General features: G+C 37.6%; 9 protein-coding genes across 9 annotated transcripts; 4 read left to right on the top strand and 5 right to left on the bottom strand.

Annotated features, from left to right (window-relative positions):
- Positions 1 to 363: 363 nt before the first annotated feature.
- FDP41_013102 (uncharacterized protein) lies at positions 364 to 1,371 on the bottom strand (the record flags this gene model as incomplete). The annotated part of the gene is made up of 1 exon (XM_044703696.1): positions 364 to 1,371. The coding sequence occupies one exon, from the start codon at positions 1,369 to 1,371 to the stop codon at positions 364 to 366; it is 1,008 nt and encodes a 335-aa protein (XP_044565332.1).
- A 119-nt stretch (positions 1,372 to 1,490) lies between these two features.
- Positions 1,491 to 2,120, bottom strand: FDP41_013101 (uncharacterized protein; the record flags this gene model as incomplete). Its single annotated transcript, XM_044703695.1, has 1 exon — positions 1,491 to 2,120. One exon carries the CDS (start codon positions 2,118 to 2,120, stop codon positions 1,491 to 1,493), a length of 630 nt encoding a protein of 209 aa, XP_044565331.1.
- An 84-nt stretch (positions 2,121 to 2,204) lies between these two features.
- On the bottom strand, positions 2,205 to 3,898 carry FDP41_013100 (uncharacterized protein; the record flags this gene model as incomplete). Its single annotated transcript, XM_044703694.1, has 2 exons — positions 2,205 to 2,581; positions 3,211 to 3,898. 2 exons carry the CDS (start codon positions 3,896 to 3,898, stop codon positions 2,205 to 2,207), a joined length of 1,065 nt encoding a protein of 354 aa, XP_044565330.1.
- Positions 3,899 to 4,699: 801 nt separating this feature from the next.
- On the top strand, positions 4,700 to 6,968 carry FDP41_013099 (uncharacterized protein; the record flags this gene model as incomplete). Its single annotated transcript, XM_044703691.1, has 5 exons — positions 4,700 to 4,832; positions 5,088 to 5,681; positions 5,770 to 6,050; positions 6,112 to 6,150; positions 6,273 to 6,968. The coding sequence occupies 5 exons, from the start codon at positions 4,700 to 4,702 to the stop codon at positions 6,966 to 6,968; spliced, it is 1,743 nt and encodes a 580-aa protein (XP_044565329.1).
- A 285-nt stretch (positions 6,969 to 7,253) lies between these two features.
- Positions 7,254 to 9,200, top strand: FDP41_013098 (uncharacterized protein; the record flags this gene model as incomplete). Its single annotated transcript, XM_044703690.1, has 5 exons — positions 7,254 to 8,087; positions 8,173 to 8,536; positions 8,593 to 8,718; positions 8,782 to 8,919; positions 8,995 to 9,200. 5 exons carry the CDS (start codon positions 7,254 to 7,256, stop codon positions 9,198 to 9,200), a joined length of 1,668 nt encoding a protein of 555 aa, XP_044565328.1.
- A 99-nt stretch (positions 9,201 to 9,299) lies between these two features.
- On the bottom strand, positions 9,300 to 12,410 carry FDP41_013097 (uncharacterized protein; the record flags this gene model as incomplete). The annotated part of the gene is made up of 4 exons (XM_044703689.1): positions 9,300 to 10,578; positions 10,685 to 11,134; positions 11,276 to 11,563; positions 11,686 to 12,410. 4 exons carry the CDS (start codon positions 12,408 to 12,410, stop codon positions 9,300 to 9,302), a joined length of 2,742 nt encoding a protein of 913 aa, XP_044565327.1.
- Positions 12,411 to 12,723: 313 nt separating this feature from the next.
- FDP41_013096 (uncharacterized protein) lies at positions 12,724 to 13,194 on the top strand (the record flags this gene model as incomplete). The annotated part of the gene is made up of 1 exon (XM_044703688.1): positions 12,724 to 13,194. The coding sequence occupies one exon, from the start codon at positions 12,724 to 12,726 to the stop codon at positions 13,192 to 13,194; it is 471 nt and encodes a 156-aa protein (XP_044565326.1).
- Positions 13,195 to 14,131: 937 nt separating this feature from the next.
- Positions 14,132 to 16,072, top strand: FDP41_013095 (uncharacterized protein; the record flags this gene model as incomplete). Its single annotated transcript, XM_044703687.1, has 1 exon — positions 14,132 to 16,072. The coding sequence occupies one exon, from the start codon at positions 14,132 to 14,134 to the stop codon at positions 16,070 to 16,072; it is 1,941 nt and encodes a 646-aa protein (XP_044565325.1).
- Positions 16,073 to 16,225: 153 nt separating this feature from the next.
- FDP41_013094 (uncharacterized protein) lies at positions 16,226 to 18,229 on the bottom strand (the record flags this gene model as incomplete). The annotated part of the gene is made up of 4 exons (XM_044703686.1): positions 16,226 to 16,916; positions 16,985 to 17,274; positions 17,349 to 17,680; positions 17,830 to 18,229. The coding sequence occupies 4 exons, from the start codon at positions 18,227 to 18,229 to the stop codon at positions 16,226 to 16,228; spliced, it is 1,713 nt and encodes a 570-aa protein (XP_044565324.1).
- Positions 18,230 to 18,618: the final 389 nt, after the last annotated feature.

Raw genomic sequence — 18,618 nt, 5'->3', positions numbered from 1 at the left:
CTCCAAAAGGAGATGGTACATGGATGCCAGGTTCTATTATGGTCTAAGACTCCAAGGCCTGAGATGCACATGGTTGATCTATCGTTGTTTAGTAATTCAGTTCTAGGGTCGACAGGGGTTTCGTATTCATTGACAAATGAATACCGTTCATCAATGTATTGGAGAGACCAATTATTTTGAGCCGCGATATATTTCACGTGGTTCCAAAATGGTTCGTTAAAGGTAAGATCATTCCAAGCAGCCAAAGCAATATTTTTGGTGATGGTGGAGGAGGAGTTGAATAATCTAACTGCTGTGCAAATAGGTTCAATGGAGAATAAAGTAGAGGGGCGAGTAATACCAAGGCCCCCAATTTGTTTGCAATTAAAAATGACTGATTTTGATAATGTAATCTAATCCAATAGCCTTTCTGACAAAATTAGCAACCATAATATCTGCTTTGTCTAGAGAATTCTTATTGATTCCATTGAAACTACAGGCATATCTAGGCAAAGATATGATTTTGGACATTAATGTAGTGGTGATGCTGTTGAGATATAGATTAGAAGTTTTAGTTGATGCCAGTTGATTCGAGATTTTGTTGATTGGATTATCAGAGGACCAAGAAAAATAATTCTTAAAGGTACATATACCCCCAAGATATTCAATAGAAGAAGATGTGGCAATTATATCCTGTCCAATAGTGACTAGGGCCTTAGATAGTTTGGCTTTGGCTGTAATAGCTAAGAGCTTGCATTTCTTGGAAGCTAAAGCGAGTCCTATTTTCTTTAATTCACAACCGAGGCTTTTTAGAGAGGAATTCATTTCGATCTTAGTATTAGCTATCAATATAATATCATCGGCATATAATAATAAAAGGATGGTAATATTAAATATTTGAACTCCTTTAAGCTTTTCTTGTATGTTAGTTGAGGAGTTAATATAAAGATTAAACCATGCCGGGCTTGAAGGATCGCCTTGCGGAACTCCAACATTCGCATCGAAAGGGGAGGATAGAAATCCGTTGACTAGTACTTTCATAACGCTATTGGAGATCATGGATGTCAAGAGATTAATGACAGAGCTATGGAAACCATGTTTCTTGAGAATGCTGATAAATCTTTTATGGATTACTGATCCATAAGCATTTTTGATATCCAGAGCCATAGCAAATACTTCTTGTTTGTGCTGATATTTGTATGCTAAGGCAGTCCGAAGACTGATAAGGTGTTCTAATGTTGAACCTTTTTTCATGAATCCTCGTTGCGCAGTGTGGATTAAATTAGCCTCTTCAAGGACATTCATGAATTGTTTGTTGATAATAGAAGAAAATAGACGATAGATCACGGACAATACAACTATAGGTCTAAAGTCTGATAATTTTGTAGGCATATTGATTTTGGGTAATGGGAGTAGAATACCGATACCCAATTCTTCAGGAACCATTTCACTGTCAATTGTGTGATTGATATATTTTGCAAGTATTTGGAGCGAATTGTTGTCTAGAATTTTCAACAATGGCCCGAAATGTTATCATAGCCAGCCATAGAATTTTTTGTCTTAGAAATAACTTTATCCAACTCTTTGGCAGTGATATGATGGAATTTCCATTGGGCTACAGTATTGTTTTTATTGATTTCCGGGAGAGTTTTAGCCACTTCTTGTTCTATATTAAACATGGCTGAAAAATGATCTACAATTGTCGAGTTATGGTTACTTTGGACTACATTGAATATAGAAGAACTGACTAGTTCTTTTCTGAAGGCATAGGAATACGGTTGTTTAGAATTAAGATTGTTAATTCTATTCACAAAGACCCGTTTACGGTCAGCCAATAAAGATCCAATAAGCTTGTTGAGTGAGGTTTTAGCTTCCTCTAATTTAGCCTTGACATTGTTGAGGCTAAAATTATTGTTCAAAAATTGGCTGGTGATAGTAGAAACATGTTTACGCTTATAGAGATATTGTTTCAAATCGAAAATAAAAGTCTGAAATTGTCTGACATTACGATTATCAGTGATCAATGAGGGCTTGTTTGTGCTAAGAGAACCATATTTCTTCACAATTTTAGCAAGGGTATTTTGGGCTTCTAAAAGAGTGTCAGGGTTTTCCTTAGCAAAATCGTTATTAATTTCCTTCATCTTGGATTGTAAAATTTTAGGATGGATAATATATTTGTTGAACTGTTCTGGGAAGTCTAAAATGGGATTACTGGGGAAGGAGATTTATAAAAGTTTGTGAGAATAAGCAGTAGGAACATCTTCTACACCAGAATAATCATTGTGGGAAGTAATAATATGGTCCTGGCGAGAAAAACCATGAGAGTATTTGTTGCGTTGAGCAAACGAAGGTGTGTTTGAAATGGGAACAACATCAAAGAGTTTCAATTTGTCACATTGGTCAATTAATAGTCGTTCATGGGCGGCATAAGATACCTTACTGAATGTTTTAGTATTGGCATTCAAATCTCCCAATATGACAATACGTTCACCATGAAAGACCGCTGTTTGAGCAGAAATGTTGATAATATTGAGAGCCTTATTCATGAATTCGAGTTTGTTTTTGTTAGCCGGGCCATACCAATTGAAAATGCAGGCCACACCTAGGGTATTTATGTTCCAAAGTGACTTTTGATAATCTGCCTTGAATATGTTCGACGAATTGGAGTACCTTAATAAAAGGTGACGGTCTGATAATAGTAGCAATTCCTGCTCCATTATCACCTTCAGTGGCGTTGGAATTGTAAACTAAGTAGCCACGAAAGAAGGATCTGAAATACCATATATTCCAATAGTCTTTCGTACTGGATTTTAAATGAGTTTCCTGGATATTAAGGACATCCAGTTCATATTTGCGGGCTAAGGTAAGTAATTGAGATTGTTTTACCCAGCCAACTCCTCCAAAATTAGCAGTACCTAAATTGAAGGAGTTTCTTTTAGAATGAGGGGCCATTAAAGGGAATGTTGGCCCTTCTTATGCCCACTTTTACCCTTGTTGCGAATAGTAGTACCTAAGAGAGCGTTGATTTTTTGATTAATTTCTTCAACAGCTTTGTTGATCTTATTAAAGCCTTCCGTGACCTTTTTACCAGACCAGACAGCCATTTCCTTTGTCAATTTTTGGAGAGCTGATGACATTTCAGACATTTGTTTTTCAACAGCTTCCATTCTGTGACTGATAGAATTGGCAACTCTGTAGTAGAGAATGAGAGGTTTCTGAAACTATAATTACCAACTTGGACGAACTTGGTAATGTTATTGGTAATTTGATCTTTTTTAATACCAACAACAGCCATCTTCTTAGCCAACTCGATACTCTCATTCTTGACTTTCCATTGGGAACTAATGGCACCCTTGAGTTTAGGAAGATCTTTTTCTTTACCATTAAAGGCAATACGGAAGCGAGAGATATCTGTTCTCATTTTGGAAAGCTTAAATTTCTTCAAATGATTGGCAGGTAACTCAATATTAGTACCAATAGCCCAAAATTCCTGATCTTCCATCTTGCTAAAATTGATATTGTTGATAGAAGAACCAAGGGTTGAGATAATAGAATGCATATTAGTCTTGTCTAAATCCTTGTCGACCTTATAACGGAATGATGTTTTGACGGTTTGAGGTATCATAGTGAGCTTGGACTTAGCACCAGCAGATATTGCTTGGTTTGCCAATTTGCGCGACTTGAAGAAAAGGATAATACAATCTAATTCATTGACAACTCTACTATCGTACAACGTATCGGCATTCATTGCGACGGTTGCAAGGACTTCTTCGACAGAGTTGGTAGTAAAGACTACCACTCTGAAGAGCTTATGATGTCGCTTCAATTTAGTAGAATGGTCATCGGTCATGGCTGAGGTATTAAAAACTGAGACTCCAGAGGTTGTAGTAATATTAGAGATCTCTGGCTGCGACAACATTGGGGAGTTGTATATGTTGGGTGGGCTAGATTGTATTTTCGACAAATTGGCTATATTGACGGAAGACGGAGCCTCTAGAATTTCATTTTCCATTTCTTCTCTCCATTTATCATGTGCCGATTTTTGAGCAGAAAGAGATTTGTTTGCAGTATGCGGGCAAATTACCTTGTGAAACTTGGTTAATCTCTGTTGTGGAGATTTAAAATTGAATTCAACAAACAGGAATAACTCTGAACAACAACAACAACCGTGGAAGAAGAATATTCTTTGCAACCAACAAAGATTCTATTTCGACATCTCGAAAAGATCTTCAGTTGGATAAAAGATTGGCTCTGGATGACATGTATAAGTTGGACATTCATTTTATTCGTTCAAAATTATAATAATTGTTATTGTTGGTATGAAATGGTCCTCTTGGACAAACTTGGACAAACATCGAACCTAAATCTTCCTCGGAATAACTCTGAACAACAACAACCATCCTATGGTTGCTCTTCCAATCTCTCGAGTTTCAACTCCATCATCGTCGGTTATTGGTCGTTGAAAGAACATGTGAATGTCAACAACAACAAGTTTCGTCGTCAGCCGTTCGTTCCTTATATTTCCTTGTGGAACCAAATGACACAAGAAAAGAGAAAAAAAAATTTTGATCGATCGATTGTTTGTTCTCTCTCTCGCCAAGTGTGTGCTCCGTTCTCATCATCAATACTTGTTCCGTTCGGTCGTTCATTCGTTCTCGTCCTCCTCGTAGTAGTAGTAGTAGTCCTCTCTGTAATTTTTATTAGAAGCCCAATCATCATCATGAAGAATTTATTCAAGAGCAAGACCACGACCAAGGTCAATTTGGAGGAAATTCCCATCAATAACTGGACCAGTGAGAATTTTAAACAATGGCTCACAGATCAAGCCTATGATAAAAAGTCAGTTATTGCACGTAGGTATTATTTGATGATTTTGAGTTCAATAATTATGGAACGGTTGATGATGATCACCACAACAATGACGTGTAATTACATGTGTGTGTTGTCGGATAACAACATTGATCTCTCGTTTGAAACATACACTCCATGACATGGACATCTATAATTCATTGCTGTCGTGATACATGGATAAAAATTTCAAATGTTGTTGTTGCGTCAACAATGACTTAACACATCATTCACTGGTCATTGTTTTTTATACACCACAGCTCTTGTAAAACAACAATTTGATGGTGGTTCCATCATTAACTTCAAGGTTGAAGACCTTACCGAAGCTGGTATTGCTAAAGGAAGTGCTCTTTCAATCTTTAACAAAATTGAAGAGTTGAAGAAGAAGCAAATGCAGACAGGGCTCTTACCTGACACTTCAGGTGCTTCCATTGTACAATTACCGACAAGTGCTACTACTTCGAATACCACAACCACTCCACAAAGACTGTCAAGTCCTCAACAATCTCAACCTGTTACTCCAACCACAACAGCAACAAATAACATCACCACAACAACCAATCCACCTCCATCCTATGGTGACGATGATGAAAAGGACGACTATTCCTCTGACTATGCCGGTAAATATAAAGAAATTATGAACAACCCAAATAAGAAGACTGAAGAAGAAGAGGAGGATGACAAGGAATTGGCCCGTGATTTGGAGAACCGTCCTACTTCGTCTTTACCAACATCTTCTGGATCTTATCTTCCAACTGCAAGTAAGAGTAGTTCTACTTCAGTTCAATCTTTCAATCAAGTGCCAGAAGCACCAATGTGGAACCTTGACGATTTCTCTTTCAACCAAAGACAAAGTAAGTGTTTTTTCAAAATTCACATGTCACTGATAAATTTATTTTCCTGATTTGGAATATTTCACTTGATGTGTTATTATGAGAACAGACTTTGATTTTTGTCTTCAAAAATTGGACAATCTACGTGCACAATATGACGCAAATATTATCAATACAATTTGCCAAAACCTGGTTTTCCCTGAGAGATTCCGTTACAAGTATCTCAACCCACAACGTTTACCAATTTATGAAAACAAAAAGAAGAATGAATCATTTATGAAAGTCAAGATGGTGGTGACAGAAATGGGCGATGGTGCGGCTCACAGATTCATTAGAAGATTTGGTTCCATGTTCAAGAACTCAACTATTCAACAAATGGAATATGGAATGGTAAGTTGAGACCAGAATTTTTCAGTTTTTGTGACATGTGTTTCTTTGTATTCCAAAACAGTTTCACACTGCTTTAATTATTGGACCATGGTACGTTGAGGTAAGTAATTGTTAAAATACTGGCGATATTTTATTCATCTGGTATGACCATTGAATATCAATCACCATTTAACATGTTTAATATTTTTTAAACACTCATGCACTTCCTAATAACAACACTAGTGGGGAGATTCTTCAATTGCTGTTGTAAGAAGCAAATCTAGTTCTAAGGCTGTTTTCGCAGTTGACGTTACTAAAATTGTGGGATTGGAAAATGTTGCAAAGGCCATTGATAAAACTGCTTCAATTTGTGCTCACTGGAACGCTCACAAGACCTATGACAACAAGTCCTGTAACTGCCAGCACTTTGCAACTGCCGTTTTAGAATATCTTGGTCTCAGACAAGAATTTGAAAACAACATTAAGGGACCAATGCGTGTTTATATGGATCGTCTGAAAAATGATGGTGTCTGTGACATGAGATATCACCTAGAACCAACCATTAAGGACGTGATCCTGAATAGCGATTGCAGCGAGGAATTGAAAAAGTTTGCCAGTGGAAAGTCTGTCACCTTCAAGACACACAAAATGTTGGATGAATTTGTAGCCACTATTCAAAAGTACAAGCCACTCTATTTCGATGCTGCAGGAAAGTACGACTATATGTTACTCAAATCATTTGACAGAGCTTTCTGGTTACGTAGCCAATCATCAAAAGAAGCAAACAATCCTGATGTTCATGCATGGACTGCCGAGAACGGAGATGTGATGTGTCCTTTCAATGCTATCATTGGTTCAGAGGTGAATAACACCATTGTTGGTAAGGATTATGAAGTTGAGGACGTAAAGATTCCACTCCCAGTTTTCAGAAAGAAATAAATTATCTCCAAAATTATATGTGTGTATTAGTACAAGCAATTTTTCATTGAATTTTCTCATAGACCAATTTCGGACCAGATTTGATTTCAGAAGCATTCTAACAAAATAACATGAATTTTATATTGTCCTTTTTGGAAGAGTTCACAAAGAAAAATGTCTTTTCCATCACTGCCTTGGGTGCTCTTGATGGTTCTGGCTGTGGTGTTGAACGGTTGTTGCACATTAATAATCCACAGCAGTAATGCCGAACCCGTCCTTCTCAAGTGCTCTCAAGTTGAATTCTCCATGGTTCAGGACTCGAAAGATCACCACGAGATCCTTCCTCCCGATTGGAAACTCCTTCCCGAAAGTTTCTCTCCATCCTCCACACTAGAACTCTCTCAACAGCAAGCCCAAGGCTCTCTTGGCCAATTTCCCAACAACGAATTCATAAATTCCAAACGAACGAACATCATCTTTTCATTAAAGCCAAACCATGAAGAATGGCTACGCAACAGGTTCCATCGAGTCAGTGATCCTTCCTCTCCTCAATTCCGACATTACTATTCCATGAAGGAAATGGAACAACAAACAAAACCTCTCCCTTCTCATGTTCAACTGGTGATGGAATATATTAGAAATATGCTGCCTTATGCTAGGATTCAACGAATTTCGCCTCATGAGAATTTCATTCATGTACAGTTGCCGATCCGAGTGGTGAATGCTTGTTTTAAAGCCACGATGAAGCCTTTCATTCATGAAACAACTCAAAGAGTTATTTATCGATCGACCACAGGTTATTCCATCCCTAAATCATTGAGAAACATTCTCTTTGAAATTATTGGCATTCATCACTATCCGATCGTCCATCCTAAAGGATTCATGAAGAAGAATAGATTCGCTTCATCACCCTACATTACGAATCCTCAATCGATTTGGAAACGCTATAACATCACACTCCCAATTGCTTCAAGCCCTAAAAACAAACAAGCAGTGGCTTCCTTTTTGGAACAATATGTGTTGCCACAAGATTTACAGAAATTTCAACAATTATTTCAATTGCCTCGAATGTCACCAACCATTATTGGACCTAACGACCCAAAGGAACCAGGTTTTGAAGCCACGTTGGATATTCAATATGTAAGTCCTTCAATGATCATGTCACTTATATATATTGTCATATTATTTATTTTGTTTGGGCATGTGGTGACACTTTGTCACATAGATTATGGCTGTGGGTTATTTAGTGAACACCACCATTAATTCTATTAAATACAGTGACGATGATGATGAGCCCTTTATTGACTGGGTTCATCAAATTCAATCAGAAGGAGACAATGCAGCTTGGGTTCATTCCATTTCGTATGGTCAAGTCGAGAAATACGTCTCCAAATCGTATCAACATGCTATTGACATTGAATTTATGAAGATTGGTTCTACTGGAAGATCCATTCTTGTCGCTAGCGGCGATTTTGGAGCAAGATGTAGCTCTGATGGATCGAGGTTTCAAGCAGAGTGGCCAACATCTTCTCCTTTTGCAACTAGCGTTGGTGCAACAGAACCAGATGATATCCTGCAGGAAGTGAGTGGTAAGTGAAACAAACATGCATCTTGGGGTTCAACAATTCACATTTTCATGCAACAGTCCATTGGAGTGGAGGAGGTTTTGCTGAAGCTTACGAAATGCCTGATTACCAAAAGGATGTTGTTAGCTCATATTTAAGGCAACCCAATGTTCCACCAAAGAGCTATTTCAATGACAAAGGACGAGGTACGTGTTTGGAATGCATGTTTTTTTTTCCAAAAGGAAATTCAACGTTTCACTTGGCATTAGCTTATCCTGATATTAGTGCAGTGGGAGTGAACTATCAAATAGTCTTGTCTGGTGCATTGAAAAATGTTTCTGGAACGAGTTGTAGCACACCATGTACAGCAGGAATTTTTTCATTATTGAATGACCTTCGTTTCAAACGTAAGTTATATTGATCGATTGAATGGTATTCGAGATTGTTTTAATCCTCAATTTTGCATGGTTACAAAACCATAGTGGGTAAAGCACCTCTTGGATTCTTAAATCCTTGGCTCTACAAGGAAGTCATTAATGTGCCAGGAGCGCTCTTTGACATCACTCAGGGCAATAATGCATATAGCCCTTGTCCTGGCTTTTCTGCTGTCAAAGGGTTTGATCCAATTAGTGGTCTTGGTGTTTTAAATTTTGATGTATTGAGAAGAGTTGCCATAACTTCCCCTTAATGCAAACTAATTTTCGCTAGGTTCTATTTATTATGGTGTCACAAAAACGTTCAAATTAAACGTTAAATAAATAAAGGTTTAACACTTATGCAAATCTCATCAACAAGTTTGGAAAGTAATCTTCCATGATGAAGACAAGCTCAAGGACAAGTTTTGAATGAGAAGAAGGCCAATATTTGGCTGATATCCGAACCCCGCCCATGGTTGGCCATTCACATTCACGAAACAAATATTACGTCCCTGAATACCAATGGTAGTAATAGAAGTTAATGAAAGCTTGCCCGATTCAGAATAACCATTCACAATTGGCATTGCTTGAATCACGTATTGTGACGATGAGACGCGTGTAGAGTTAAATGATATCATTGTATATTTTCCACCCGAAATTGAATCAATTGATTCTCCATCGTCCAAGAAGAGATGACCTTGAGCGTTTTGATTCGAGTCCAAAGCAATTACTAAACTATAAGGATTAAACTGTTGTTGTACCGTGTTTAAACCTGGAGTTTGTTTTGGAATAATGTAACCTCCTCGAATATGAATTGGCATTGTATCCAATGGGGCATTGACGTCAGCATAGCCATCCTTTCCAGGATGCACTTGTTGGCCACAATAATAATCATACCAAACAGATGAAGATGGGAAATAAGCATGAACCACTGTCTGTTGATAATACAAGACAGGTGACACAAGTAATGCGTCACCAAACAAGAACTGTTCGCTAATGCCATACACTTGCTTATCATAAGGGAATGCAAAGAAGAGTGGTTTCGCTGCAGCACCACCATTCATGTGAACCAATGCGTGGGTCGTGTAAATGTAAGGAAGTAAAGAGTATCTGTTCAATAAGTATTTTCGTGAAATATCTGTTGTTTGTTGATCAAATGCAAAAGGTTCTTGTGATCGCATACCAATAGCATTGTGATTACGACTGAATGGATAGAGTGATCCTAATTGCATCCATCGAATTAAGAGCTCTTTGGTTGTTTCGCCATTGAATCCTCCAATATCAGAACCGACATGTGCAAAACCAAACATTCCGTTCAAAAGAATGGAAGCAATCGAAGTTCTCATACTTTCAAATGTACTATCATTGTCACCAGTCCAATGAGATACATAATGACCACTTCCAGCAAAGCTACTTCTTGTTAACACAAAAGGTCTCTTGTTATAATAGGTTTTTAGGGCTTCAGCTGTTGCTTTGGCCTCCAAAAATCCATATAAATTGTGAGCATTGTAGTGCGTGGTGGCACTCATTCTCGAATCCAAATCAATTGTTTTGTGGAAGAGTGGTTCATTGCTTGCTCCGGGAACAAACGGTGGAAAATTGAGACTATTTTGGTTTGGAATATAAAAGTCTAAGGTTGCTGGTTCGTTCCTGTTGAAGTGTGTGTTTCATAAAAAAATCATCATTTGCATTGGTAAGAGACATGATAAGAGTTTTAACAACGATCGATGAAGGATTTGTCACTACTGATACTTACATGTCAATCCAAAGTCCTCCAACTCCTGAAAGAGCTAAAAATCCATGAACGAGTGGTTTCCAATAGTGGTCCTTACATAAAGGATTTGAAAAATCAGGGAAATAGCAATTACCTGGCCATACCGTATGATTGACATAACCATTCGAGGATCCTTGCTTAATGAAAATATCAAGAGAAAGACCCAACTCAAAAGGTTCATAACTGTTCTTTGTTAAATCCACGATTGGAATACCAGGATCTACAATGACTACATATTTTCTTCCTTTTTGTTTCAAATCATTGGTGACAAAGTTTCGAACGTCATTAATTGGAAAACGTGTTGGATCGAATGTGAAATCCCAATATTGATACATGTAATCAATGTCAGTCCACATGGCATCTAGCGGCAATTGATTGTTGTCGTAGCCCTGAACAACGGCTTTCACATCATCCAATGTATGATATCCCCATCTGGAATGTAGTGAATTCGCAGGTAACAGATTCAACACAGATCACATAAATCGCATATCAATCGTGTAATAATTGGTTTGATGTCAACATAAAATATTCATCCAAAAGGAATATTATTAAAAGACCTTCAGTAAAACATACCTGCATTGGTGGAACCCAAAGGCCCACATGGGTGGAAAATGTGGCTTACCAATAATGCTGTGGTATTGTTGAATAACGCTCTCAGCACTTGGACCAAGGAAAAAGTAGAAATCTAAAACTCCTCCAATCGTTTGATATTGCAAATATTTGGCGGAATTTTGATATTCTGTTCTAATGCTCATGGCATTTGAGTTTAAAAGAAAGACTCCATGAGCTTCAGAATTTGGAGTGGCATAGAGATAGAATGGATGACTTCCATATAAATTCATTTTCTCTGCATTTCCATTGCTAAGTTAAAATTTAAAATAGTTAAATGTGAATTTCACCATAATTATTGTAAAAATTAATATTTTAACAACATGTGATTGTCAATTCATCCTACTATTACTACTGCTCTTTCAAATACTTACTCGTTATTCCAAATAATAAATTCGTTGTCAGTGATGTTCAAACGGAAACAATCAATGCGTTCTCCCAATCCATAAATATTAGGTTCGCCACCGTAATAATCTGGCGCAAGTTCTGTCCCAATACTAATGTACTGATCGCTGAAAATGAAAGGTCTATTGGCGGTGTCAAAAATTGGTGCCGATTGCCCCACATTTCGACGTATGGTAAAATAGAATGGCTCACCAACTTTGGCGATGGTCACCTGATAAATATTCCCAGCAGCTGATTTTTTCAAGTTTGTCAAGTTTTCATTCAATACATATTTATCTGCCTGCCATCTCTTTTGATCCTTGTCCGTAATTTTAATATGAACGATAGCATCAGTCATGTATGTGACAGTAAACAATAATTGTGAGATATCATTTCCATAGGGACCTCCTGTACCATTCTTTAATTGTAAAATTCCACTCATTCCTGTTGGAGTATCCGATCTACTCATAACAATATATTGAGAAGTAGGAATAGCGCCTGAAAATTTATATGGATCATTTCTTTTAATTGTTGAATAGTCATAATGATGATGACTAGAACGGACCATGGTAGGTCGTTCATTCAACTCTCTCCGATCATCAATTTTAATATTCCCCAACGACGCTGCGGAAACAAGAACCACATGAATCATCACAAAGATCATCATGGCAAGTATCAGCCACGATGAAGTGCAGCTGTGGCAACGTTCAAACATTTTTTCTTCTTACAATCAAAGCCTCACTTTTGTAATTATATTTTCCATTTCAAAAAATTGAACCCAAAAATTTATTATTAAGATTTTCATGACAGGCAACCCTCATTCTCAAACCACCACATCACTCGAAGACAGACATAAAGATGAGGCCTCAGATCAGAGATGGAACGAAGCAGCAATTGGTAAAGAACCTCTGATCAAGAGCAGTGTTGTTGTTTCCAAGAGAAAAGTCTGTTTGAATCCGAAGCGAGCCTTAGTGGAGTTGGGACAAGTTCAGAATGAGGTAAGGCTCTTTAATCATTGTTGAGATTCAATGGGAGGTTTGGATCTTTCAAAGATGATGACGAATGAATTAGAATTTGCCAGAATTGTTGAAGAAGATTTAAATTTTCGGAATGAATTGTATGAAACCACTCTTCAACTCTCCCAGCAAGTGGATTCTTTCATGGGACTCTTTGAAACATTTCTTGTAGAGAGGAATTTATGGTTGAAAAAGGAACAGGTAAGGAATGCATTGAGTGAGCAATGCTGTAAATCTGTTCAAACAGAGGCTATAAGTGGGCCATGGAACAATGCATTCATAGATAAGAAGGACATGCCTCCAAAAGAGCCTCTCTTAACCAAAGGTGTTGTTGAGAATCTCTTTATAGAACAAAAGGAAACAGAAGGAGATCTCTTCCTCGATTCCTGCTTGCAACGCATTAAACCAGCATCAGAAAAAGCATGGGGAAGTCCCTTCCAATCAAATTCTTGTGGACCTTATGTTTCTCGATATGAAAATTAGGTCAACACTTAAACAGAACTCGAGGATTAATAATCTCTGACTTTGCGACTACTACTCTTCTGGCATTGAGGACGTTATTGTTGCTACAGAAAAAAATATTCCAAAAATGAGTCAAATGCGTGCAGGTGAGTAAAATTATTTCTCTTGTTCATCATCAATAATTATGGTTCTTCTCGGCCCTGTGATATCGCTGGATGTACATGCTAAATCTTCTTTACCACTGTATATTATACAATGGGAAAACAACATGGAATATTGTTATTTTAATTCGTGTTTGAAAATTGATTGGAAACTTGGCAAAATGACTTCATCATGGCTGTTATTTCTTGCTTCATTTGTTTCATATGAAAATTTGAAATTATAAACACTCATTAGGTCTTACTACTAGACCATTTGGATCGTCTTTCTTGGGTTCCTTGGTCAAATGCGGTGTTGTTGGTGGAGGTCTTATGGCTGCCTATGCTTTCATCTGCCCACCAGTCAGAAAGAAGATGTTTGGCGTCTTCTCCGCCAAACATTAAATCATCTACGACATTTTAATTCATCATCAAGATTACATTTGTACTGAAATATATGAAACTGAACGGATTGTAACTCTTGAATTGTTGTCAACAAATCCACAAGGGATGAACATTTTGTTAACCAACACATTTTCGAATAGGATTGTTTATTAAACCACTCTAAAAGTAGTACTTTTTATTTACATATCGTTTTTGACCATCCACACACAACCTCCAAATGATTATTGTTGCGCAAGAGATCTCTTCTCGGAATTGAATTACACATTATCAGGAATGCACTCTACTTTTCAACCGACACCACCACGATGCAAGCACCACCACCACCACCACACAAGAGAAATTGGCAATACTTTGAACACATCAGGAAGACATCCAAACTCGGACACACACAAACCAACAACTGTTACAACAAAAAAATGTCTTCCAGTCAATCGCCCAAATCATCCACCTCTGAAAAGTCATCACAATCTCAGGAAAGCGTGGCCATTCGTTTCTTGAATGCAGTCATTGATTTCATGGCCAAAAATTCTCAATCTCCTTCCGAGATTTATCAACTTCTTGCACAAACAGGATCTGTCTTGTTGCTTCAATCCGAAGAATTTCCAAAATACATGACTCGATACATTGAAAACAAATTTGAAGAGGCTGATAAAGAGCATACCAACAATGCTCTCAATAATTTTCAAGCCAAATATCAAATCGTGGTTCAACTTTTTAACTTTGCAACCTTTTTACAAAATGTTCGATTACCTGCCATTTTGCCTTTCAAGTCTCCTGTGTTGTCACCTGAAGAGCAACGAAAAGTTGAATTTAAATTGGAAGATGCTCCACTTGTCAAGCAATATGATTTTCATCACTTTCAAGAAATTTCAATTGCCACTTTGGAAACTTTATTGCAATCGAATCGATCACCCATTCAAACATCTGACTACAAGGAAGCAAATAATTCCACCAATAAGACCAAAATCCCTCCTCATATTTTGAGTGACGTGAGATTTTCATTAATGGCTCCAAAAATTGAAATTCAATTGGCTTCTTTATATTTGCAACGATCGTTTAATCCTTTTGAAGTAATGAAAGATATGAAAAACTCATTGCAACAACAGTTTCCTCCACTCTATACACACAATCATGACAAATTCTATCGATCTAGCAATGACGATATTGCCTTGTATTATTTAAAGAGTGCTCTCAATGTCATTACTCCACAAAATTCACCAGATGACTATGCAGTGGCATATTCACAAATGGCTCACCTTCTCAAACAAAAGAAGAAGTACGACGAAGCGATTAAGGCATTCCAAAAAGTATTGGAGGTCAGAAAAGTCACTGATTCAGATCCAACCAAATATGCCTCTTTATGTATGAACATTGCGAATACTTATTTAGCAAAGGAAGAAGAGGCATGGTCTCAATTCAAAGCAGAGTATGCATCAATGCAAAAAGAAGACATTGTTACTAAATTATTTAAAGAATATTCCATTATTTTGAGAGAGAGTATATTGTCACATCAGCGCTCAGTATCTCCTTCCACTGCAAATGCTTCACAACAACAAGAGAAATGTGAAAAATTCGAAGAAGCCTCCAAACAATGGCTGAAATCCATCGATTTAGCAATTGAATGGTTTGGAAAGAGTGAACAAGGATTCAAACAACTCAAAAAGCCACCTTCTCATGAAAAGAAAGAACTCTCAACGCAAGATCAATACATTGGTCTTGTGAGCATTAATTTGGGATATGCCTATCTTCTCAAGACTAAATTATACATGCAAATCATTTCCAATCATCATGGGTTATGTGTACACAGTAAGCAGAAAAAGGATATGGATACCATTAAGAAAGCAAAAACAAGTGCAGAAAACGCCATTGTTGTTTTAAAAACTGCTCTCGAAGTCATCAAACCTGATGTTCACGAGAAGGATTCGATACTTCAAAAAGTTCGTCACATGGGATCAGAATCATTTCCCAAATTGAATTTATATTTGGCAGAATGTTACATGTATCTGTATGTGTGTGATCAGTTGTGTGAAAATTCAGAAGACTCAAAGTCATCTTCAGGCCTTCTCAATTTAGAAGAAGCAAGAACATGTCTCGATTTAGGAGGTTCTCTCTTCATGAAAAAAGAAATGAAAGATTGGAGAGTGCGATTGAATGTTTTACTGTTCGAAGTGTATTTCAAATTGAGTCATGATGAAGAAAATATTTCAAAAGAAAAGAAGGAACAATATTTGGAGAGAAGTGTCAATGCATTGAAGGAGGCTGTGAAGGATAAGGTTCAAGAAAATGATGATATTGTGACCTATGATGTAGATAACTTTTTAAACAAGTATTTGGAGAGTTTGAGTTTGAATGATTAAAATCATCGAAATATTCTCACCAACACTGGAATTCCATCTTTTCACATTACAATTTTTTAAAATCAAAGTTCAGTTTTTAAAAAACAACACAGCTATTCATTGACATCCAAAATGATACATTACATCTTTGGAATCATCAGAATTCACACAGTTTTACACCAAAGGTCCATACTTGGCAGTCCATGGAGAAGTTCCCATTGCTCGATCATTCATTGAAATTCCAGTATTCTCTGCAATAATATCAGCCAAAGTCACCTTTTCAATTGCTCTTCTCAATTCAACACGTGCCCATCGTTGTGGATTGTGTGTATAGAAACACTTGTCTCCTTTCACATACTTGGTAAATTGATCCTTAATCAACAAAGTTCCTAGTTCACCCAACAAGGAATCTGTTTGTTTCTTTTCAATCAAAATTCCCAACCATGGTTCCAAATTCACCAAATTCACACCAAAGAATTGAATCAACTTGTTTTGCAAATCCAAATTGTCCGTAATTTCAGTCATATTTTGAGGTTTCAAACCCACAGCCTTACGAATGGTGTTGTAATCTGGTAAACCCAAATCACGTCCACGTTGCATGTTACGAGCAGGCAAATCGAGTCTTCCACGAATGACTTGTCGTAAACCATCCACAACTTTTTCATCCAAATTGAAAGAGTGGTGTTTGATAATTCCTCTCAGGAACATGTCGTATTCTTCTGGACCTGCCATGAGGAGTGGATAGGCGTTGAATGCCAAATCGAATGGTAATTCTGGAACTTCAGTACCGTTGGCTGCGAATTTGTGAATGCTGCAGCCGACCATGCTGTGTCCGAAACGATAGGCAGCAGTGGCAAATTCGACACTGTAATATTTTTTTAAATAAATGTCAAATGTCATTTGAGGTTCACCTTAAACAATTTAAAAACTTACTTGGCAGTCACTCTCACATCTTCATCATATTCCAACTCACATGGTCTTGGTGCTTGCGAACCCAACAATCTTGGCAAGTATTCATTATAAATAATATGTTGAACTTCGGCACACACAATCGAACGAGCCGTTTGGAAAATCCATTCGTCGACTGCCGAGTCGGACAACAATTCATCGGAATGAGCAACTCCAAAACGTTCAGCTACCAAACAAGCCATTCGGTTGTGTTCTCTCAACCACAAGGTTTGCATGATGGAAATTGGAAGGGCTTCCGTAGCTCTTGTATCTCCCTATTTTGAATCATTTGACATTATTGACATTTGACACCTTGATTCAGACACACCATTCCATACTTTCTACTTACAGCAATTACAGTATTATTACCTGCCCCAAGATAAAACAAACCAGTGACAGGATCCACTCTCGTCTTGGGCAAAAACTCCTTTCCGAACGCCACTTGACTTCTCAACAATCCTCCTCGAAATTCTCTCAATTCACGAGCACGTTGTAAATCATTTCCATAAATTTGAGAACAATCAAGAAAACCAGTGACAAAATTGACAGGGCCTACTGGCTCATTGATGAAGGTAGGTTTGTTGGAGGAAAAGACAGCTCTTGTGAAAGGTAAAGGAACATTCCAGACATCACCTGGTGGAACGTCAATGTTGAGAGTTTCGGTGAATTTCAAACCAGTACCTGTAGTGTGGAATTGAGTGGAATTGAATGTAGGAAAGATTCAAAGAGGTGAGAGAGTGAATGAATGGAGAGAGTTGAAACCCAAGTGGATTGGGATGGATATATTTGGAAATTGTGAGGTGTGATTTTTTCACTAATTTCACACTTACCTTCAAAACTAATATCATGATCCACAAATTGACCAAATGCATAAAACATTGCCGAAAGGTCATGATCATTACTCGTATCACATTGTCCTTGCTTATTAAACGCATTCGAAAGGACTCGAGCTGAAGTTGCCAATCGAGGAGGATCCTTCACTCCATCTAAATAAGCAGCTTTCGAAAGTCGAATCAATGGTTCACTGGTCATTCCCCAAGTGGGATGTTTCTCATTGACTCCAACGCCATCGTAATTGTTGCCATAACAGTTGGCAGTGATGGGTCGAGAGAGTTTGCGTAAGGAACGAAGAGTAATGGGAGAAGAGAGGACGAAGGTGGTGGTTGCGGTGGTGAGAGCGAAGAGAAGGAGAAGGATGAGAGTTGGTGGTGGTTGCTGTGGCCGTGACATGATTTGGAAGGGTTTTTTTGAAGATGATGTTGGCAATTGACAGGAAGAGTTGTTGAAAAGTGTTACAAAATAAAATCCATTCCAGTTGAGGGCGGTCATGCTTTTATCCTTAACGGCCATTGAATATCAAAATAATAATGCGCTCTTCGAAAAAGTAGAGTTTTCATCGAGCTTGGAGAATTCAAGTCAGTTGTCAATTTTAGATTTGTCGATCAAAAATAGTCCACGGCCTAAAAAGGAAAAGAAAACACTCTTTGTGAAACCAAATCTTTTGAGAAGGCAATAAGAAGGCGTTTCCATATCGTTCCATTTGCTTCCATGTTGAAACGGAGGTCTGAAAATCGAATGAACTTGTTTAATAAATCAAGCGCTTGAACATTGCAAATAGT

Source organism: Naegleria fowleri (assembly GCF_008403515.1).
Source record: "Naegleria fowleri strain ATCC 30894 chromosome Unknown tig17, whole genome shotgun sequence".
NCBI lineage: Eukaryota > Heterolobosea > Eutetramitea > Acrasida > Naegleriidae > Naegleria > Naegleria fowleri.
Note: the sequence above shows the minus strand (reverse complement) of the source record. Positions and strands in the feature narration are given on the sequence as shown.